General features: G+C 38.9%; 1 protein-coding gene across 1 annotated transcript in view; it reads left to right on the plus strand.

Annotated features, from left to right (window-relative positions):
• Nucleotides 1–24,535, plus strand: part of EPB41L4A (erythrocyte membrane protein band 4.1 like 4A) — a 136,949-nt gene that overhangs the window by 85,223 nt on the left and 27,191 nt on the right. Inside the window, exons 10-13 of the mRNA XM_086479612.1 lie at nucleotides 7,175–7,266; nucleotides 8,199–8,276; nucleotides 11,995–12,107; nucleotides 21,117–21,198. Coding sequence (XP_086335738.1) covers nucleotides 7,175–7,266; nucleotides 8,199–8,276; nucleotides 11,995–12,107; nucleotides 21,117–21,198 — 365 coding nt within the window. The remainder of the gene's footprint in view (nucleotides 1–7,174; nucleotides 7,267–8,198; nucleotides 8,277–11,994; nucleotides 12,108–21,116; nucleotides 21,199–24,535) is intronic.

Here is a 24,535-nt window from a genome sequence, read left to right on the forward strand (position 1 = left end):
GTTAGACTTTCCATAAAACCTCTATGTATCAGCATGAAATTAGGAACCCTTCCCCTGTGAGGACTGCACAGGATTCCCTGAACATGACAATCACAAAGAATTTGTGAGGGTGATGAAAGTGTAATTTTGTGCAGTTTCCTTTAAGGAAACCAAGAGATCCATCTGATGCCTGTACACGCTTCCTGGTGGCATAGATATCTGTTGAGCAACCTTGCTGGAAATGATCCAGCAACACAAGTGGCTGCCAAAGGCCCCCCCACACCCCACCCCTCAGTGGAGAAAAATGGAGCCTAATCACAATGGATGCACTATGTGGAAGCGGGTAATTGAAGGGGTGGACAGCACACCTCCTGTGCTTTCCCCCTGTGAGGACATGGCTTGCTTCCTAGATTTCTCTCTCAACTAAGGACATGAAACAAAATAGCAATAAATATGCTTAGATAGTTTGTGTAGGCTGGGAACAGAAATGTAATAATATGCAGGAGTGAGAGATATGGAGCTTTTTTGCCTGTAGGTACCAAGTACTTCTGTGCTGTTTCCCGCAACCCCATACAGTTTTCTCTAACAGTGCATTTTACTTTGGTTACACTGTGTCTGAACATGCAGGTGAATGATTTCACTCCTTAGCAGAGTTTATGCAAAGCTTCCGTACTTGTTGCTTTTCATGTTTCTCTTTCACCAAACCAGAAAGTGTTGAATGTGCAGAACACTTGCCTTCATTTTTTGTTGTAGGAGAAGAGTCTTTTGGAAGTCTGAAATTTTTGTTTCGAGGGATTTTGAAATTTGGGTTCTTTCAAGTCAGAACAAACACCCAAACTGTGCAGTTAAAATTTATTTCATAGAATCCTAGAATAGTTTGGATTGGAAGGGACCTTGAATATTGTCTAGTTCCACCCCCCTGCCATGGGCAGGGACACCTTACGGTAGCCGAGGTTACGCAAAGCCCCATCCAGCCTGGCCTTGAACACTGCCAGGGAGGGGGCAGCCACAGCTTCTCTGGGCAACCTGTTCCAGCATCTCACCACCCTTGTAGTGAAGAACGTCTTCCTAATATCTAACATAAATATACCTCCTTTCAGTTTGCAACCATTACCCCTCATCCTATCACTACACTCCCTGATAAACTGCAGTCCTTCTTAGTCAGATGAAGAGGCCCAGCTCAGCCGACTTCAGGACTGTTTTCAGGATCAGTACCAACCACTGATGCATGCTAGAGGAACTTCGGGGTAATTCCTAAGCACATAATGCTGCCCATTCTGCTGGCTTTATTTAAATACAAGATTTTTGTGTTCTTTTACATAGTCTCAGAAAACCCTGGAAATATGCTTTATTTTTTAAAATCTTTTTGTAAGTGTCAGAAGTCTGAAAAGTAATTACATGAATAATGTGGTTCAGCTGTGCCCCTTCTTGTCATGTCACACTCTATATTCTATCTTTGAGTTACAAGTTCTAGGCAGGTACTTTCAATTTGATTTATTCCTTTTGCAGTTTCTTGAGAAGATTGAATAAAGTTTGACGAAATCTTGCTCCCATTCTAAAGTCAAATTTAGCTTAGATTTCAATTCCAGGCAAAAAGAGTGTTTTGGTTTTTATTATGGTTTAAGAATTCAAATTTCTTTTGTATCATTTACATTTGCACCCACTTAAGCCAGAGTGGTAGTGGAGGGTGGACAGGAGCAAGCACAGTCATGTGAATACATCATATAGATCAGTTTTGGCTTGCTTTGGTTGGTTGGGGATTTTTTGGCTTTTCTTAACCACTTTCTGAGCTATCTTAGAAAGATTGTAAGATTGGTTCAAAGCTTGATAGCAAAATCTCCAGTAGTGAACATTTTTGAAGGAGAACTAGGATTAAAATTCCTGCATAAATGTAAATTCATTGCCACTAAGGTGTTACTGCCATCTTTTTTGGTAAGTTCTTCTTTATTCTTTTTTTTAATTGGTATAATACAAAGCTGAGGTATGTTTGTTTCGATCTTTAGAGGCTTTATGCAAACTGGCACAGCATTATTAATTTTAATTCTTGACTTGTATATTGTTCTTAAAGATTGACCTTGCATAAGCAGTAATAACTTGCATAAGCTGTGATTGGCATGCATTATGTAAATATATAAAGACAAAGTATCTCCTATTGAAGTTAACAATTGATAGTATCCAAGTATGTGCCTAACCTGGCAAAGAGTAATGTTGAGAAGCAGTACCTTCAGTGTTAGTGTTAATATTTCTGTTACATGTACATGTGTGTGTATTACATGTACGTGGTGTGCTCTGTAATGGAGCAATATCCCTCCTTATGCTATATTAATACTCAGTGCGACTAGGAAGAGTGATGTGTGTGCTGGCAGGGTTCCTACTGTGGTTTTGGGTTTTGATCGTTCTTCATTTTCTGAGCCTGAATAAATTACAGCAGCTAAAGCCTGCTCTGAATCATAGGTTTTCAAAACATTTTTGATCTGTGGACAGACCCAGTGGTCCATGGAATGGGTGTAAGTCTACTGATGGCGGCCCTCTTTGGACTAATCCATGAACTTCACAAGCAGGGGATCTTCTGGCCCTCAGAGGGAAGAACTGTCATTTTAAGCATGTGTGTTCTCTTCTAGGCAGACTTGAGCTTGTCCTGCCTGGGCACTGAGCTAGCTGGGCGCAAAGCAGCTCTGAGCTTGAAAGCTGTGTAATCACACTGACATGGCAGAGCAAGCTGGGAACTGTTTGCTAAGGGCAGCGTGGGCACTCCTGGACTAGTATGTCAGCCCTAGCAGTTCCAGAGACATTTTGTGGTTAGAGCAACAACCACTCTGACTGGTCTCTTTTGAAGGTGTTAGTAGCACACTTCCACTCTTTCAGTTAAGTGTAGGTTGCGGCAGTGGGTTATGGTGGAGTGCTGTACCAATTACCAGCTGTTCAGTGGAGATCTCAAAGGCCCTGCCAGATCAGTCTTCTGGCTGATTTGAGAGGCAGCATAAACCAGGTAAGGGCTTCGACTACATGTTTCAGTGCCTGTCTGTTTGTAAGCTCATAGTATAGTTAAGATATCTGCATCCCCTCTACTAGTTTATCTCTCCTCCCATGCATAAAAATGGTGGTGAGGCTACGGCAGTATGAGCTTTAGCATGTTTTGGACACTGCAGGACAAACTTTTAAAGCATTTAAAAGGAAAGGAGTATTTTTTGTTTGTCTTTACAGTTCTTCAGTGTCTTTCCGTTTTAAAGATCAGAAAAAGGTAGCCAAACAGCTCAACAACTAGATACTGCTGCAACAGTTCTGCCTGTCCTTTTGCAGCCTCTGGCCATGTCGACCTGCCCCCTCCCTTGCTGGTGCAAGTCACAGTTGCGATAAAAAATCACCGTACAAAAATAAGTGGTCTTCTGCTTGTTTGGTGAGCACAACTGGCTTCCTGAAAGACTAGACAAACATCAAAGCTGGTTCAAAGCAGAAAGGAGGTTTTCAGAGAGTGTGCTAGTGGCCAGGACTGCTCTGGAAGCAGCGAGCCTTCACAGTTTATGATGCCTGACCTCTAGTATACTGGGCACTCTGAAAGCAACAGGATAGTAGCTTGTGAGGCACCAAACGGCACTGAATGAATTTGGAATTGTCATTTCCTAGAAATCGTTAGTAAAAGTACAATAGCTCTTTGTTTCTTCTGGTTCAGATGTATGAGAATAATAAGAAAAGAACCATCTGACTCTGACTACCTGTAAAAAATTACAGGTGTTAAGGATGCTAAAAATGTTGCCTTTTATTAGAAACAAAAGTTCATGGTGTTAACAAGTAAGATCATCCTTGCTTTACCTATACAAATAAATTTATTCCCTTGGGGGGAAAAGATCAAATCTGGAAGATACTACTGCCTTCAGTGCTGCTTAGTTTTTATGTATGCATTTATAAATTGTGAGAGTAATCACAATAGTCTTGCAAGTCTTAAATAGTGTTAAGTAAATGGAGGAAGTCCTAAACCTAGATGTGCTGTGTGCAGTGTCATATTGGACTTAGTTGCAGTAAGTTATTGAATCCTTTGCAGAAAAGGTGAAAAATGGTAAAAAAATTATGAATTGTATGCTCTGTGTTGGTGAAAGACCTAGAAGATGAATGTTTTAGGCTTTCTTTCTCTCTCTTCAGTAAAATCTAACTGTGCTGTTTCACAGAATCCCAGAATCCATTCTGAGGCAATAGTTTTCAAACATGTGCTTTTCCTTCAAATTCAAATAAATAAACCTCACTATGTTATCAGAAAGCTTGTTGGTCTGTCCCATGGGTTTTAGGCAGTTGTTTCATTTTCCAGATTTGAATTCCATAACCTCTTGATATATTTGATCTATAGGGCTATGCTGTTATTCCTGAGTATCTTTGTTTGCTGCATACTAAGTATAGATGTTTCAGCACATAGTTAATCATCAAAATTTTTTTCTTACCAGCTGAGGTGAGCTTTCTTCCACTTTAGAAAATAATGCTTTCAAATGATGGAATCAGTAATGTTTCCTGCTCAGATCTTTGAATCATATGGCGATAGCTATATTGTCCCTCTTTTAGTCACTAACAAATTTTCACGTAGTATGTGCCATTTGTTCACATGGGAAAATTCTAAACCTTTAACTTAAAAAAGAAAGAAGGCACAAGTAGAACCTTCTTCCCAGGTGGGAATCTTTCCCTGAATTCCAGTAACATTTGAATGGGGCTAGTAATAAGATATGGCAGCAATACCGTATTTAAAAAAAAAATCCACCAACACAACACAAAACAACCCTGGCTTCACTCTGCCCCTCCCTTCCCTTGACTCCCAAATTCTCTTCTCCAAGATTATGATATTAAATAAATTTAAGAGCAGCAGAGGATTCTTTGCCTAAAGGTAGCATTTAGGAGTGGAAAAAGAAGGAGCAAGATCCTGAGTATTAAACATGAGTCAGGGAGTTCTTTTCTAACAGAAGTTAAATTGACTCATTGTGTTTCATAAAGTTTGCAATACCACAGGCCTAATCCGATATTATTCTTTAAAAGTGCGCTGATGACTATAGTTGTCTGGATTTATGTGAAATCTCATCAGATGACAGCCTGAACTAGAAATGTCATGTAAATTAAATCATAAAATCTGAAGCTACTTTTCTGTTACATGTAAAGTAAGCAAAAGAGAAGTACCCCTTCACATGTCTTCTTTAAAACTTTAAAAATGTAAAAATGCAAGATGATCTTTCAGTGGGTAGACTCTTGTTTCTGGTTGCCAGAGGAGAAAGACCAATATGGTTACTCTTGAAAATTCTCGTGTATATAGGTTTTTCTCCTTTAGAGTCTTCAAGATTCTCCAGGAAACTCTTTTTTTTTTTTCTTTTTTCCCCAGTTACCTAGATTTTTTTTTTCTGTTTTAGAAGAGCTTCAGCTTTTAAATTTCTGGGTTTACTTTTTATAAATTAAACTTATTTTTGCTCCAAGTTGTGAATCCTGCAGAGAGATGAAGGTCCCTATCAAGCCTGAAATTGTATTTTAAGGAGCTGTATGAATATATTTATGGGACTAATTACTATATAATCATTTTATGCCATGCATAGCAATCTCAGGTAAATCCTGATTTTTGGCATTCTCAGTGGTCGTATGCCTTACTGTGCTCCTCTTTGTTGCTGTGGTGCTCTAGAGTGGAAAATGTGCTTTTGAGAGAAGACTAGAGGGTGATTTTGATTCCTTGGATATTCCACGGGACTGTTCCAGCTAGCCATTAAACTGAATGAAATATTCCATGGGAGAAAATAATCTCATGCATGTGTCTCTAATTTGTGGGGTTTTTTACTGTCAGGGAATGAAATTTCAATTATTGTACCCACAGGTGCAAAGTTCTGTCATTTTTACTGTTACTTGTTCCAAGGTGGAGGAAAGGCTGTATGAGCAGGTAATTTGTGATTTTGTGAGGCTGCTTGACAGCTGTTAATAGAGATATAATTGGGTTTTGTTAGAGGTGAAATTTTGAATTCTAGAGAACATACTGAATGAGTTCACAGTTTGTAAGATCCTTACAGGTCACCATACCTCATTAAATTGAGCATGGGAGAAACTTGCCAGAACTCTGCCTACATATGTAGGGCACTGCAGAAGTGTAACTAGCACAAAGGCATCAATTTCCTAAAATCCACTGCTGAAAGTGGTATGAATCATACCCCCTTTGTAATTCGCATATGGGGAAGTGTTTTTAGGATCCAGCTTTGTAACAGACAATATCATACTATGCTGCAGATTCACACTGAAGTCAGTGGGACTACTCATTCTTTGTGCAAATCACAGATAAAAAACTGAGCATTTAAGTTTACTGAGTGAAAGATATATAGAATTGTATTTTATGTGAATATACCTGAATGTTTAGCTTGTTAGAAACAAGCAGTGATGCATCATTGGAATTATTTTAATGTTTGTGTATGTCTGACTTCTCTTTCATCTCTCCCTGCCTTTTTCTCATGCCTACTGTACTGATGCCAATTTCCAGTGATTAGATTTTAAGCTTTGAATATTCGTTGAATATTTGAATATTTTTTGTTGTCTTCCTTAAGAGATTTTAAGGCGGATTTTATGGCTTTTACCTTTGACCTTTCTCCAAGCTTTTTGAATTATTCTGAAGTTCGCTAATTTTTTTTAAAATCCTTTTTTCCTGTCTCATTTTTATTTCCAGTTTTACCTTGGTTCTTCTCTATGTATGTGTTTTGTGCATTTTCTCTCTGTTGTTCCTTCATACTATTTTGTCACAAATCTTGAGGTTTTTTCTTTCAGTTATTCTTGCCTTTTTGTATACTGTTAAACAGGGCCTTGGGAATCTATTTTTCCTTGACATCTGAGATGCAGTTTCAGAAAACATCAGAAACCTACTGTTTGAAAAAAACTTTGTGCTTTTTAGTTAGAATAAAAGCCGATACCTACAAACAAGAATGAAGGAACAGAAGTGTTTCAGTAATATCCTTTCTCTTCTGTTTTTCCATATCTAAGGAACTGATTCTTTAAATAATTATTTTCAGGCGATAAGAAAACAAAAAAGAAAACCTCTTTTCAGTGAAGGATTCTACATAGTTTTAGAACCTGCTTTTCTTCATACCGATATCTCTTGTCATATGCATTGACATGAGATGGTTGATCCTTGTGATCAGTAAATGAAGATTTGCTTCACTGGCAGAATCCCTCATAATGATTTGTTTTGTTTTGTTTTCAGTGCAATGAAACTTCCTTCTTTTTTGAAGCATGTAACAAGATCACGTGCAAACATCTCTGGAAATGCTGTGTAGAATATCACACGTTTTTCAGGTGAGTGATGCAGAATTTGTGATTTCATTACCAAAAAGAGGGAGTCTGTATTGAGTAAGAACCTTATTGTGACTACACAGTGATGGAACACAGGCTTGGAAACACATTTTTGCTCTTGACTATAGAATGCTTTTAAAACCTGATGCCTTCCCTCTTCTTACAGTGGTGTGAAACAATAATTGTAAAATTGGGTAGTTTGGTGGTTTCTTTTGTCTTAGAATTCTTCTTGAGATAGTATCTCAGGTTGCATAAAGTAGGCTTTAACAGAAGTATCCACAAATGTATATGGCAGGATTTAAGCTGCCATATATATTTTTACGTATTTAACCATCAAATTTTATGTAGCAGCATTAACATGAGTAAGGCTTCTGGATTTCAGACATTAATATTTCTTACAGTGCACAGAAATTTTGAGTTTTGATAGGCTCATTGAATTTCCATAATATTTTGCTTACTTATTGAAGTGCATAAAATGTTTCCAGTATTACATATCTCAAAACACTTTCTTGTACTGTTGCAAAAACACTAACAGAAATGTGCAAGGGTGTCTACTAGGAACTGGATGATAGGATGCTTGGGGCTGGCTTTGGCAGTGCTGTAAATGGGTAAGCTTAGAATCCCTCCTGCAGCCTCATTACTGTGGCACGATGTTTTTGCCTGCTCCTGTGAAATATTAAGCAAAAGTCTGCTGTTGCCAGCAGTTTACAATAGACCCCGAAATGCAGAAATGTGTTAGTCAAAAGAGGAGGGCATAAACATGTGGCTTTGTGGAGCTTTCAACCCTGTGAGTCTGCCTAGAAGTGCAGGAGGAACTATCAGAAAATTATTTTTTTGGAACATAAAGTTTGTATTTCTCTTTTCTTGGGAAGTGACCTGTAATTGAGACCTATCTATGTAACTTATTCTGTTGTTTTATTTTTCAAACTACATAGAATGCCAGAGAATGAATCAAACTCGCTGTCAAGAAAATTCAGCAAGTTTGGATCCATAGGTTATAAACATCGGTACAGGTGAATCTGTTTAAACTTCAATTAATTCCTTCGTCATTCCTTCTTTTCTCCTCTTGTCTTCCAATGAAAGAAAAACCCCACCTAGACTATGACTCAGAGCAGTTCTGCTGACAAAGCATGAATCAGGGCTGTTTTAACAGACTCCCATTGGGAGTCTGGTAGTTTTGGGACAAGTGTGAGTTACTTCTCATTCTTCCGATCCCCAGAGTTGGCTAGGGCCTGCTGTAGCCCGTAGTGAAAGTGAGAGCAGCCTTGGCAATGCTATAAGTCAAAATGTCCTTATAAATCCTGTTCATGTCCTAAAGGGTTTTTCCTGACAACTGGGGAATACCGAAATCACAAGGCATGTTGGCTGCTGCCTTTCTTCAGGGAATTAGCAAAAGGTTGGTACAAATAAATGTATAAAGTTTGTAACTGTGATGCCCTTCCTTACAGCTGCAATTGAGCTACAGCAAGGGCTCTCGATCAGAATGGTTATGTCTAATCCTGTAGCAGCACAGCTGGTGCAGTGCTGTTGATTTTAAGAATAAAAATGAGGCCGTATCTGAAAGGGAGATGGAGGTATCTTTTCTGACTGGAATAGTTGGCAAAATTGGATAAGCATTCAAGGCTGCAAGCCTTGAAAGATGCAGTAAACTTCAGACTAAGGCTACCTAGGGAGCACTTAGTCTCAATTTTAGCCTGAGTTAACCAAGCAGACAGTCTGGCATACAAGGCAGTTAATACTGTGATATAGAGGAAGATGTGGCAGGGAGAGTGGGTTTAAGATCCTCCAGCTGCTTGGGCTACAAAGGACCTGCAGAATATAGGATGTAGTTAAAATTGTAAGATGTCAGAGACCTAATAGTTTTTGCTGAGTTTTATTGAGACTTTCTGTTTTTAAGTCAGATCTTTTTCTAGTGAGTAAGGCACTTGATTTGGCAATTGGTCACCACTGTTTTAAATTCAGTTCTGTCACATTGGCTGAACAATTTTGAGCCGAATAATTTATGGGCTGATTTTTAGAATTGCTTTAGAATTTCATGTTCAGTAAACCTGAAAGGGAGGGTGGAAAACAACAAATCAAAACCACATCTGAAAGCTAGGCCCCTTTCTTTTTTCATTTTCCCTGTGAGGCTAAAAATAGTTTTTCATCTTGTGCAGTTATTTTGAAGCTGCTGGGTGAAAGGGCCCTATTTACTATAATGGCAAATTCTAAAGGTTTTTTCCATTGACTGCAAATATGCCAGATTTGTTTAGGTTTATTTTTGGCTTGTCTCTCTGTCTGTTCTTCCTGTCTGTATTTCTACCATCACTCAAGAAATAGATGGATTATAATGAGTAAGGCTGACAATTGTTAGTTAGACAGTTCTTTGTCACTGCTTCTTAGGAAGACTTTTCTAAAAACAAGAAAATGATAACCCCCAATTTCTTTAACAGCTCCTGGATTGGAGTTGGAATCTGTGGGAGGTACTAGTAGCAGAGTGTAATAGTAGGTCTATTACACTTGTCCTCAGTCAATCAGAATTCATAGTCAACTGTAAGACTTGGATGTAAGATCTTGCTTGTAAGGAAGGTGTTATTACAAGAGAGCTGGAGAGATGACTATGACAGTTCTGAGCCTGCACTTATATGACTGAATCTGGGCTGTCTCCAGACAGGATCACTGTTGTGTTTCTGTCCCCTCTTCTCCAACATATTTTGTGATAATACAGATTATTTGGGTTATCATATTATCTGGCATGATCCAGCTTCTCCTTACTGTAGATAATAGGGGAATGACTGTACTGTCTTTTGGGTTTCTAGTTGGATCCTGGCCTGCATTACCCCATTTGTGAAAATGGATAGGAGTTCAGTGGATTCCTACCAGAGTACTGTGAATGAGAGTTTCCTCTGTTGGACCATTTCAGGAGATTGGAGCAGGGCACTGGTGCTGAGGAGGATAAAGCTTTTTACTTACCAGGACCTTCCAGCCAGTTTTAAAAAATATGTTTGAGTTATTCCTTACTGGTGGTACATTTAAGTTCATCCTCCTTTTTTGATAAGTTTTTAGGTTGATCCATGAAGTGATTTGCTGTGTTGGAATGGTGGTCATTACTGACAGCTGTGTTTATAATGTTAGTTATGTCTACAAAACATAAAAGTCTATATTTCCCTTCTAGTATGAAGTGTTCTCTGTTTTGCTGCAGTGCTGCTTGAGGACTCCCCCTGACCTGATTGGATGTGTAAATGTGGGTTGTGGCATCTGATTGCACCACATTCATTATGCAGTGTTAATGATAAAAAGTGATTATCAATTGGTGATTGACAAGTTAACTCTTTTCTTGGAATTCAGAGCAGCAGTTATGGCATTTTCATGTGCTTCGAGAATCTTCTCTTTGCTCATCCATTATCTTTGATTGTCTTCCCTCTTTGGCTTTGGTCCTTGTTGTAGCACCAAAAGCAGTGACAGCGTTGTGTGTCTGTATACATCATTAGCACAAAGCAGAAACCCTCATCCCACTGTTTGACTGTGTATCTGTGGGGACCATAATATTATCTTTTGACATTCTTTTTTTAGGGTTTTGTTGGTAGGGTTTTTTTGGGGGTTTTTTGGGTTTTTGTTTTTTAATCTTCTAGGTACTTCTCATCAGGTGGCAGACAACTTTCAGGAAAGCAGTCTTAAGATCAGATGCTTTGGTTAATACATGGAGGTTTTAATGTGAGTTAAAGGTCTTAGCCCAGATGGTTTGTTAAAACTGCTTCTGGAATTTGCAGGGGTTTTTTTTGCCCTTTAATTTGAGAAGATAATTCTGAGTGCTGACTACCCCTGTGGGGCTATTGGTGAAAATACAATCAGTATTTAGTGGAGTCTATTTGCATAGACTCAGAAATTTAGGAAATATACATATGTAATACCTGTATAGTTGCGTGGCACTTGCTAATATGATACCTCTTTACTTCTAAGTCATCGAACTGCAGGTGTTTAAGCAACTGGGAGTTAATAGTAGCAATTACTTCTCTTGTGTAGTAAGTTCTCTGAGGCAAACATGGAGTTTTGAGAAGGAATATGAGGCCTGTTTTATGTTTTTGTTATGAACTGTATATTCTTCTTAGTCACATGGAGAGGAACATTAAAATGAGCATAAAAGAATTAATTAAACTTAATAAATTTTTTAAATAGTGCAATGAAGAAGAGCCTTACTGCAAACAGGAGGAATCAGGACTTCTACTCAGTTTATCATTTGGTCCCGTGCCAGTGAGAGTACTTTATTACAGTTTGCTTTTCACGGGGGTTGCCATGCCCTTTAGGTTGTCGTTCCACATGGCACAGAAGTAACCCCTTACTTCTGCACACCCCTTAAATACGTGTTTTCCTAAGATGAAAACTTACAGAAAGAATTCAGGAAGTAATCAAATTACTTCAGAAAGTCAGATGGTAGAATATTCGAGGTTACAAAAGGTCACGCTATCTTACCATATTCCTAATAAAAAAGCTTTTATTTTTAATTGCTTAGCTCCTCTTGAAAATGCCAAATGTAGAAAAGGTTGGCACAATCTGTTGATGATTATGCCAATGACTGATTAAAAACAAAAGTCAGGGTAGTGCTACTCAGCAGGAGAAACAGAGCTGGCATGAGAAGTGAATAGCCAACAAAGCATGCTGCCCAAACCCCATGCATTTTTTTCAGTCTAAAGATCCTCTCTTTCTTTCATCATTTTTCCAAGTGTTTTTCCATGATTTTGTTGCATTTTCAAGTGGCAGGACATCTTTGCAAATGACCAGAGACCCTTCTGTGCAGCTCCCACGGCCTGACCAGTGCATTGAAAGAAGTCGCAGCAAGACTTACCCCAAAAGAACACAACAGACAGGTAAGTCCTTCTCTGCTGGGCCTTTGGAGAGATGTCTTCTTTGGCCTTTGGTTCATTTCATTTTCAAGAGGCAACTCAGAATTGCTGCAGTATCCTCAAGGATGTCTCAGAATGGATTGTCTCTTTTGCCTTAGGTCAGTATTTAGACCTAACCTTAACTGGATCTAAAAACTGCAGCTTTGTGGATAAAAATAAAAGAGATGGTGGGGATCAAACATGATAAAATCCCACATTTGTAAGTCAAATGTAAAGTATGAAAGGGAAGTTTGAAAACAGGCGGTGAGAACATGTTTTTTTTCAGGAGTCCTGTATCTCGCTGAAGAATTTTATACCTGTGTGTCTTGGTTGGCATCCCATTGTTCCATCTGCTTGTCCCAAGGTGTCTCTCTTGTACATCCTTTTCCCAGTTCAACGGCAGTATCCCTTTGCTTTGATATTAAGTGGAACAGAAGTTAGTGCCATGCCCTTTGCAGTTTTAACATGCTTCAGATATATGAGCTGGAAATCTATGCTGTGTGCTGAAGATGTCAGGGGAAGCTAGAAGTTTTTACAGGTGTTAGAGGAAATGTTTAAGATTAAGCAGAGATCATGGACGTCATGCCCAGAATAATGGATGATCCTGAAATTTGGTAATAGAGGCAAAAAGCTTCTCTAATGTCAAGCTCTAGTTCTACATGTGATTACGTGTGTATGCTTAGCTTCATCTATGACAGCAGTCACACAGATTTCAGCCGCACTCATGCATGGAGTTAAATATATATGTAATTGTGTTAGCAGTCTGAGAAAAAAACTTGTCTGAGCTTTAAAATGTAAGCAAGATTTCTCTTTATCATGGATTAATACGGCTTTATAAACTGTTGAGAGCAACCATTTTAGAAAAGAGAGAAGGTGTATACATCTGGAAATCTCCCATGTTTATTCTGGATGCCGTCTTTAAACTCAGAAACAAAGCTGGTGTATTCTGCCTTTCAGCTGCAGTGGGTCTTGAAGTGTAGTGTAATTAAAAGAATTGCTCTTGGAAAATACAAGCAGTTTTCAACAGATTTTTAAAAAAATTTTATTTTGGTTATTTATTTTTTTTGGTTAGGTGTAAGAAGAGAAGAGTTACATTGCTTTCTGATTATGATATCTTTTTGTTGTGTCTGCTGTTGTCAGTGGGAGGCTAAGAGGACAAGAAGCTGTTCGCCCTTCAACCTGGAGACTTAGACTTTTGTTCACCTGTGCTGTCCCATTCTTAGGGACATAGTTCAAGATGAACAGCATTTCCCACCTCATTAGCTCAGATGTGCAGAAAGTGATGTGGCTATTCAGGGGTAAACTTGTCAGATTAATATAATGTTTGCCTTAGTGCAGGCAGTGAAATTCAGTCTATGTTGCTGCAAGGATGTGTTGTGTTGTGCTTGTTGGGTTTTTTTGGTCTCTTTGACTGCAATCGTGAGGAAAACCGAAACCTTTTTATAGCCTGTTCTGCGATGTAATGTGATGCAGAATTCTCTGGGAAATGCATATTTGTTGTTTTGGTGGATTTAAATACTTTGGTTTACTTTAAAATAAAAAGGCTGCTTTTTCACCACCTTACTCATAGGTATTTGTGTAATCTGTGTCACCCATCTGGGTTGTTTTGCTTTTAATTCAACTTAATTGATTACCCATGTGTTCCAAGTGTGCAGTCATTTTCCACTGGTGCAGGTGTATTATCTCATATGATTTTTAAGTTAAATAAATTTGTTTTGTTTCCCACTTAAAATACAGGCTAAAGTAAGAGAGCTATGTCATTCAAATTCCATCTTGCCCTATAAAAGAGCATATTTTTCACTGTTTATTTTTTTCATTTTATATTTAGGTATAAACATCTAGTACTCTTTCTCCATTTAAATAGGCTTTCGGATGCTGAAGGCAAATTAATGCTACTTCTCCTCCCTGTGTTGGACACCATGTGACTAAACTGTTACTAGGATAAATCCACCCCTTTTCACCTAAACTGGTTCTTGGATATAGCAAAGTCCATTTGACACAATACATCAAGTCTGTTTGATGTATTTTAAGCATCACTTCTTTAAAAATACTAAGCCAATGTAGATTTTACTTTTACAGAATAATTTTTATCTTGGAAATAAGCCTAGTGGTGTAAACAGTTTTATGAGTTACGTAAAACTTCTCCTGATTGAAATGTTTGAGAGAATAATATATTTCTTCTTAAAATAAATATTCTTTTTGCATGATGAGGTTATGCTGATGGTTATAATTGATGGCTAGTCTTTTGTTCTTGATTTTGTGTTTCTAGTATGGTGTAATAAGATTAAATATGCCTTGTTCAACATTTTAAACAGGGCGATTTTAGTTTGCAAGTATTAGATATCTTTTAAGGTGTTTACTGTCAAATGCTTAAATTAGAATCCAGCTGGACATAGCTTACAATTTGGCTTTTTGGAATGAAAATTTGAGTTCCGTTTATTCTCCCAAAACCCCAAACCCAGTAACAACTTAAAAATAGTTCTTATACAGTAACTTCGTTCCACATTGTCCAAGTTCAGCATCTTTCCTCACCTGCTTCTTTAATTTTTTTTCCTTTTCTTAAGATTTTCTTAAGTGCATGAAAGGATTCCTTTCTGCAGCCACTTCAATTAGCCATTCTGGTTTTGTTTTGTTTTTTATCTGTTGGTGCCAGTAATGGGAACAGCCACACCATGGGTTTGGGGGCAGTTAGGTGAAGCAGTAGCTACAAATGCATGGCTGTAGCATGTACGGTTCTGCATTGCCTCCATTGTAGAGGTGTGTGTGAGCGGCTAAAGCCTCTAACCTCTGGCATCCCATTAAAATGTTTTCCCTTGTTCTTTCTTTTTCTATACATGTTCTGGTGTTTAAGCAGTGACATGGTCTATGTTTTTTATATATTTTTTCTGTCACCTGAAGATAGAGGTTAGCTATCTTTTGCAGAGCTGTACAATTAGTAATGTTTCTTTGTCTCATTGGTCCACTGAATATGCTAAAGTCATTAGGACTGCAGTCACTTGGTGAGCTCTGGGTTAAGCGTTGGAATAGGTGCCAAGACAATGATAAAAAATATTTACTTTTTTGTTTTCAGTGAAAATACTTATGCTTTAAGAGAGGGATTGAAGGAAATCGTACTGTGAACAGACAAACTAGCTGTCTTGCATAAAAGCCTCTGCCATTGACAGCGGCTGTTATGCAAGACATAAAGACATATGCATTGACTGATTCTCCTGATAGGATAGGCAGTGCAGACAGTTTGGCTTTAGCATGGTGGATTGTTTTCCTAAAATCCAGATTACAGTCGTTTAAAATGCAGTAGCCTCCCTTTTGTCACTTGCTTAATACCTTTCATATCTGGGTTGTTCTAGGGTTAGCGGAAGAATCAGACCAGGAAACATCAATGGCTATGCAATCAATGTTTTTATATTAATGCATTATTTATATATATTTTTTGGTGTATGTTTAGGCTGACGTTCAAGTTGGTGTTCAGTTATAGAAGGGTTTTTTTTGATTTGTGCTGTAAAATTCTGTCTGTGAGATGTGTAGCTTGCTTTGTTTGCTTATTCTCCCCATTTCATTTCAGCTGAGAGAGAATTACAGTTGCATTTTGTTCTGATTGAAATAATAAACTCAAACATGGAACAGGATCTCTCATTATTCTGTCTTACCCTCTTAGGGCAAGACTAATAATGCCCAGCTTTCGCAACAGTGCGTAGGGTGAAAGCATTCATTATCCTTTTGGCTGAATGCTACACGTGAAAACCTCCTTGAGAACGTCCTCTGTGGACAAACATTGATGTGACCAGACCTGTTGCTGTGAGTCTGAGTTTATTCAGCAGTGGAAAACACATTACCTAGGGCTTTTTGTTGTTTGGTAGCTGAGGACTTGATCTATCCCTGTGAGGACTTGATTGTCCCTGCCTTGCACACTGGGTAATTGTATGAATTAGTGTAAAGTAAGTGCTGCCATTCTAATTTAAAAGCCAGGTGGAGAATCAGGAGTGGGTATTAAAATTACAGTACTGTCTGTATTATAATACTACCTAAGCAATCATAAGCAGCCACAGTCCCTGCCCTGACTGACTTACGTGTTACCACAGGCGCCTATCATTACCCTGCTTCACCAGCCTCTGTCACGGTAGCTAGAACTGTTGGTCTGGCACATTCAAAGTCACGAGTCTTTTCCCAGAAAGTTGTGAGCTTGGGTTTGAAAGTAAAATTTTAGAAAATTAATCTTAAGGTAATTTTATATGTTTACTTCTTTATTTACTTTGAGTTTTGCACTTTAAAGTTTATTTTAAATGTCAAGTTTTGTAAAAGGATGGAACGTGACTGCTTCTGCATTTCATGCATGTGGTGTGAGATGCACAAACTCCTGAGGCTACAGGTTTGGAAACTAGTTTGGAAAATAAACATTATCACAGAGTAAGCTATGCTAGTGTAGACATATGGAAGTCCATTCATTTTTATAGGCTCTTAGTAACACAAGTGCAAAGCATGGCTTCTTACTGAATATTTTCCTTTTGATCACACTATCTTGTGCTCTCATTAATAGATTTAAGTACAAACACTACTTCCAGATAACATCAGTGAAATGGCTTTAGTTGATAGGGAACAGGCATGACAAGCTAATTAGCTGAGGTTTTGGACATTTGAGTTTTTAAAAATTAAATAATCTTATTTAAATTGAATGCACAAATCAGCATCAAGATGGCTACAAAAGGGATTCGAACTGTGCAATGTTCACCTTATTGGAAAAGTCCCATGCAGTGAATGCTGACAGTAACTTATCTGACAAAAGGTAAACAACCAGGAAAATGTGCTCCAAGTGAGATGTTCAAGATTTCTGGCTATCTAAGGTATTTTTGAGAGGCCTGTTATCTTGACATGCAAGAAACAGTGGTATAGATATGTTATTGCAATGGGATTAGTGCTTGGACTTCAGTTTTTCTGAAGTCTATTCTTTTATATTAAGGATACTGTATCATACAGAGGTGTATGTTGATGGAACAGTACTGCACTTAGTAAAAAGTACACAATGTGGAACATACTTAAAGACAGTTATTACAGTTTCGCCAAGTGTGGACAGAAAGCTCCTGTTAAGCTAGTTATTTGTACAAAATAATTGTACTGCAAGAAATTTTTTTTTAAAAGCAAAGCAAATGTCATCATTGTGGGCAATGGTGGAGTCGAACACAGCTAATACAAGGTCTTGTCTCAGTAGAAATCTGTTTTGTATTTCTGGGTAGATTCTGATATTCACTGGTATGTTGACTTTTCTTTGGTTTTCCCTCAACTAAGTGCTTGTTAAAATAGTGGAGTGGTAACCAGGGAACTCAACAGCGAGAAGGAGCTGCTTCTTTCTTAAGGATTTACTAGTACTCAGTACTCCAAAAGCTGAGGTGCCCCCTGTAGGCTCTGCGGCACCAGCCTTCGTGCAGGATCCTGAAGGAGTTGCAAAGGCATCACAGACTTTCTGCACTTGGGGTGTCTGGGTGTCAGCAGAATGGTAAGGCTATTGCCAAACATGGCAAAGGGTCACTTCTGGAGGTGGCTATTACTTTTGTAACACTTGACCCTTGGCTCTTTTTGTGACAGTTGTTTCATAGCTATGACATGTTTTGGAGCATGAGTTCTTACTGCTCCATAAGGTTATGAGCACTCTGAGGGGCTTATTTGGAAGCTACCTCACACAGTAATATGTGAAGTATTCAAATTATTTCCTTTGTTCAAAAAAGACATATCTTTTCAGTATGATTTTAACACTTCTGTGAGCCAAGTTATTACAGTGGATTATTTTATCTTATGTATTTGAAGCCCTAGGAAAGGCAAGCTAAATGTATCTGCATGCAAAATAATATGATTAGAAACCCTGAGATATCCTTCTAGTTTAACACTTTGACCTACTCTATTTTCACTTCATTACCAGTACCTTCCTTAAAGGTGGGAAATTTCTGCTTCCTATTCTTATGTGCTGTCATCTTTATTTATTTGTGATTTTTGACTATAGGCATCCTTCTCTTTTTAGAGGTCAGAGGAAGAATTTTTGTAGCAGGCTTTTATGGCCTTAATGAAGATTGGTGATTCTTTTTCTGATCATTTTCTCATTCACATTAAGTCAAGAAAGTTCTTCATTCTGTAATTCTGTCTTTTTACCAAGCAGGTCATAGTGGCAGTGTAACTATTGCTTCATTCATGAAAACGAATTAACTCTATGGGCAGATGTGCAGTGCTTTAGAGACTCTGGAGAGTGGTTGTCTCTTACTGTATAAAATAGTGTATTCATTCAGAATGCCAGAATTTCACTTTCCCTTCTGTCTTTGAATCTGTGTCCATTCTGCATTTCCTTCTTCAGAATATTCCAAATTCTTCCTCATGCTTATACTTGCATAAACAACAAAAGGTGCCTTGGAGGAGCAAATATTGTACAAGACAGGACCCAGGCTGCTCCCTTCCCGTGACAGGCGTTAATCTGAATAACTAAGTAGGGAAAGGAGTAAACTACACCATTAAGAGTGGTAAGGTAAAACATGTAACGGGCTTGGCTGGGTTGCTTAAGCAAAGGTGACTAATGCCACTTGAGACCCTCTGCAGTATATGAGTATCAAGGTTTGAGGCTGGGCCGGCCACTAATGAATGACAGACACTCTCTACTAACCCCTCTCCTCTCCCAAAAGGGAAAAGGAAAGAGAACAAGAGAGAGAGGCTTTACGGTTTGGAAAAGAAAACTAAAACAGCTTTAATGAAACAATAACAATAAAGAAAAGATAATAATAAGAATAAGGAAATAATACAATATGTACAAATATATACAAAACCAATACCGAACCCAACTCCCCCCACCCTGATGACGATACATCACCACCACACCGCAGGGCTGGCACTGGGGCAGTCCCAGGCTGGACTTGGCAGCAGACAGGGACGAGATGCAGGAGCTGGACTCAGGCACTGGATTCAGGGATGCACGGATCGGGATCGACGACAGAAGAACAGACAGAGTCCTCCTCAGATGTCAGCCATCGAAGAAGAGAGAAAGAGAGCCGAAGAGAGCGAGACCCTCATAATCTCTCAGCTTTATACTGAATATGACATATATGGGATGGAATACTGTGTTGGTCAGGTTTGGGTCACCTGTCCGGTTCGCTCCTCCCTGCAGGTGCGACCCTTTTCACTCCCGGCACCCCAACACGGAGTACAAGGTTTAGCAGTGACCTTGGTTGCTACAAGAACAAGTATAAGCAAGGGCCTCTCTGCATACCATTCCTTGGTACTCACTATAAACATCAGGCCTTATCACTGCTAGAAGCAGTCACTGTCTGGAAAAACGTGCTGCTCTTTCAGAAAATGCCGTTAGTTAGAGGAGACTTAACTGAAAAGTTAAAGTACTAAAACAGAATTAGTTCTGATTTAGCCCAAACGAGGACAATGAGGCATCTGCAGAAGACCAGCAGATTTAATATGTAGGAGAGGCAATTGATGGCCAGACAAGGTGTGTTAGGGTATCTCAAGTATTTGTGTTGAAGTAGAGGAGAATCCAGAGGATTTATAACATAGGGGTGGTATGGAAAGGTGAGGAGATTGTGGAGAAATTCTTTCTCTGAGATTGTGGAGAAAGCTTATAATGCAAAATCTCACCACAGCTTAATTTAAGACATTACATTTTAGTTTTAGCCAAACAAAAGGGCTTTGAGTTTGTACCACTATATTAAAAACACTATGATGCTGTTGCTTGTGCCCAGAGGACATAGTATTTCTTAGTAGTCTTATAGGCTTCAGTCAATCTATTTTGTTGTCTTCAATGAACATGCTCAGAATCCTGTCCAGAGCTGATGTACATCATCAGTGATGTTGCTTTGTTGTTTTACTTAACATCTGTTTCTGGATGTGGTAACAGTTTTGTAAGAAATTACCGAAATGGACAGTTAGATGGGAAGAGAATGTGTGACCTGAAGAAAAATTATGGATTAATATTAATAGCACAGCATGGAAACAAAAATCATAGCACCAGTAGGGACAAACCTGTCTTGATGATTAATATATTACTACATACCAAGCTGAACAGAACAGTTCTTCTTTTGTTCATGATACTGAGCTGTGTACATCTGTAGAGCATAATCTTATCACACGACTTTGACGTTAACCCAGTATGAAATATCCGAATTGTCGCTTAGTGCTCCTAAATCATGAATACACAAATCTGTTTCTTTGAAGCCTGTATATGGGGGCTCAGAAAGAGGGGAAACTGCATGTTTCTCCTGCTCCTTCAGGTTCCTTTTCCTGGCTCAGATGGGGGACTTAAGTGCCAACAGTATGAAAATTGCAGGATCAAAATGGAAAGAGTATTTGGCACAAAACTAGGCAGATAACTTTCAAATATTGGCCAAAAGTTTGTTACTCATTGAAACTGATGCTGAGCTGCCTCTGTCAGAGTATTACTCTTCATTGTTTCTCTGTATTTACATTGTTAGTTTTCTAATCCATTGTTTTACAGTTATGATTTTCCTGGTCATAACTTAGGATATATTAGTGTTGTGTTGCACTGTGTTCCTACATCAATTTGAAATGGTTTCTTAGAACAAAAATATTAATCTTTCTTTATCATCTAACCTAATTATTGTTTTAGAGACAATAGTTACTACATTGGAGATTCCTAAGCTTTTTCATAACCTGTTTTCTCCTCACGCCTTTTTTATCATTGGTGACTGAGCAAGGAATTCCCTTCTGGTGGCAATGGCATAGTATCCCTTTGAGAACAACAGCTTCAACTCCTCTGTCTCCTGTGGAAGTATAGTGAATGCCTCCCATGTTAACTTTCTTGTGATGTTGTATGACTAGACATAAGGCTAAGACACAGAAGCGTGATCCTTATACACCCTTAGCAAGTAGAACATTCACTAGATGTCTTGTGTATCATTTTATCTCTCATGCTGCACTGTGTTCAGTAGGTGATTATGCTGAATAGGTGTGCAAGCATATATGCTACAGGAATGTTCTGTTTGCGTTTTTTTTTTTCAGGATCTAAGAACATGAGTCAGATTACAACAAATGGGGAAAATGAAGGAACTACCAAAATTATTTCACCTTCCCCCGTGAAAAGGTATGTAGACCAGCAGTTGCCTTCCAGCTTTCGAGAGATTGTGTATTGCATTGGATAGAGGAACGCATTTAGTAATGATTAGTAACATTTTATCCTGCCCTTAAGTTCAGGACCATTTGATAATATGCTGAGAAAGGTCAGAGAGTGTTGCCCAGTAGTTCATTTTAAAAAATCCTGATCTTCTGATGAACCTGGACAGGGCTTCCAGATAACACAGAGTTTGGAAACCCGCAAATCAGGACAAGTTAAGACAAACAGTCTCAGTCTTAAATGTGAATAAAACAGCTAATGACCCAAGGGACACTGGTCAGGATAGCCCTGTGAAGTCCTATGTGTCTGTCCCCTTGGAGCTGTGGGCTGGCTGGCAGGGCCCTCAGGGCATGAGTCTTCTGCATCTGCACAGGGCAAGCTCTGCTTGGGATGTGTGGGCAAGGAAGAGCTGTCATGGCCTCTCTTCTAGCAGTGCTATTAATCTTGCAGCGCATTACCTGTTACACCATTAAATCCAGAACAAAAGTCATGAGTGTTTGTGCCTGATCCTTAGGAGCAGTGAATTGCCAGGGCTCCTCTGGAGTTACATGGTCTGCTGTGTTTGGTTATCAATGCCGAAGGGCACATCTCTGATTATTAGGCATATTTGAGAAAAAGAGGTCAGGCTTGGATTCAGAAGGAATTTATATCCCCACCCTAAATTTTTGGTGGAATATGGGTGCCTGAATCAAAAAGAGTGATCTGACAAAACAATGAGTCAAAAACTCAACGCCTAACTTTTGCTTACTTGTCTGAATGTCTGTCTCTGTCTGCCCAGCAACACTGACAGTCTTTTTTGAGCTGAGTAACTCTGGCCTTACATCCCCATTGAAGCTATAGGCTTCAAATGCTAGGTATCTGGCCTCTGAAGAAGCGTCCAAAACATTTACTGCAAATACTTGGGGGATAGTGTTTCCAATTGCCAAATATTTAGAACAGTTGCCGCAAAAAGGAAGAGCTGAGTATAGTTGCTTCCTCAGCTTGGAGGAAATAGAATCCAATATTCTAGCCCTTAGAAAATAATACTGATTATGGGTAAAAAAAAGTTTTGTGACTTGGTCATGCTGAAGCTAGGCCATTGAGCAGAAAACAATACAAAAGTATATAAATACCTGCAGGAAAGGTGCAAAGAGGATGGAGCCAGACTCTTTTCAGTGGTGCCCAGTGACAGGACGAGAGGCAACGGGCACACGCTGAAACACGGGAGGTTCTTCCCAAACATCAGGAAACACTTTTTCACTGTGAGGGTGACCAAGCACTGCCACAGGTTGCCCAGAGAGGTGATGGAGTCTCCATCCTTGGAGACAATTCAACAACCGTTTGGGAATGGTCCTGAGCAACTGCTATGGGTGTCTGTGCTTGAGCAAGGGACTTGGACCAAATGTGCTTGGACCAGATGTGAGGACCCTGCCAGCCTCAACCGTTCTGTTTTGCTGTGATGTTTAGGTGAGAAAAAGGTACAAAGCAAGAAGTACCCTTACTCCATGGGGCAGAGATGATCATATTGGGAAGGCATAGGAATTCTTCACCACAGCTTGTGCTCCAAATGTTGTGTATAAATTTTTAGCAATGAACTGTTAAAAAGAAATGGATAGGCAGGTTGTAGAGCAAGAACCAAAATAAGGGGCTCTCAACATGGCAGCTTCAGGGTTTCTGAATAAGTTTCTTACCTTGATGGTTTAAAAGCAATTCACAAGCAGATTCTAACTGAGTCATGGGTTTAAATAGTGTTAGTCAATTCCAGCAAAAAAAGTGTTGGAAATTGCTTGGAATTTTTCTTGCATGCTTTCTATTTAGAAATAGATTTGGTTTTCTCTGTATCTCTGTCTGCACCTGTAAAACGCCTTTCAGGTCTGCCAGGCTTAGTAGGTGTGACAGCACACATACTTTATGAAGCATTTACAGTTTGGTAGTTTACTCCATCCTATGTAATTCTTCCATTAATTGTCAGTCATGCTTGCAAATCATCTTTTCAGCAGCTCTTAAAAAGCTGAGGTTTTCTAGTTTAACAACTCATTCGCTGTTGGTCACTTCTGAATAAGTGGTATAAATTCAAGGTAAACCATACCCCCCCCCCCCCTCCCCCAACAGCAGTAATCTCATGTGAATTTCAGATCCTAAGCCTTTCAAATATTTTGAATGAACTGAGGCCCTTTTGCAACTGCATTCCTGGAGATAATACTAGTATCTGAAGAGCTGCCATGGTCTAGCTCTCTAGCTGTAAAGTGTGTATCTGCTCTAAATGAATATAATGGATATAAGGAATATAATAGAGTGAATTCATCTCACAGGATTGTTTCTCTCTCTTTCTCTCTGCTTCTAAGATTTGAGAACACCATTCAAATTTCTTTAAGCCCAAGTTCAATCTAAGTATTTTTAGTAGTTTATGCAAACTACAAACCAGTTGCTTTTTGCAATATAGGACTGAAACATACTTACCTGAGTTACTTGCTTAGTCTGTAGTAAGCACGTATTTTTAAGCCTGGGAATAGAATAGATTGTATGCACATATGAGTCGATAATTAATGGGTGCAGTATTAAGAAAGATTTACCTGATAAAGTGTAATTTAATTTCTTTTCCTGCTGACTTAATGTAGCTTTGCATTTTGTTCACTGTGTGAGAATTAAATGATTAACTCAGTGACCTGTAGCAACCAAAGGCTGAGGTTAAAAGTGGATTAGTGAGTTAAGTAGCCATGATTCCTTCATAAAGCTGAGTCTGTCACCTCCTGCTTTGAGCAAAGAACTCGGGCTTACGTCCTCCTCTCTGTAAGCATTTGTAAAGCTTTTTTTTTTTTTTTCTGCTTAAGTTGTATTAATGCTTGTAGTGGGTTGCTGTCAGTAATACTTCTTGAAGACCTTAGTGGAAATCAATGTGGCCTTCTAGTTCTATATCAGGTGAACTGCTTGTTCACATAGAGAGCGAGCTCTGGAGATGATGATGTGGGAAAAGCATAACTAGCCATTGGCAAGAAGATGGGCGCAAAAGAATGCTTCAGGTGGAAGCCACTTTCCAGCACTTGAAGTGTCAGTGAGCAGGCTGTCTAGGAGCATTAATGGATTGGAAGTTGTAAAGAGAATGTGAGAATGGTAGGAATAAAGGAAGGCTGTTTTTCTCCCCGTCTCCTGTAGGTACGATGGGAGACTGGTTTCGACACTGATGTATCTGTTGAGCCAGGTGACTATCTTGACAGTCCTGGTATTTTACTTTCAGTCAGTGAAGAGAGCTCTTTCATGTTGTCAGATCTGTGCTCACTGTCTAGCAAAAGGAGAACATAAGGAGTAACTGGGAAAGGAATGAGAAGAA

The sequence above is a fragment of the Leptosomus discolor genome, chromosome Z (assembly GCF_034619465.1).
Source record: "Leptosomus discolor isolate bLepDis1 chromosome Z, bLepDis1.hap2, whole genome shotgun sequence".
NCBI lineage: Eukaryota > Metazoa > Chordata > Aves > Leptosomiformes > Leptosomidae > Leptosomus > Leptosomus discolor.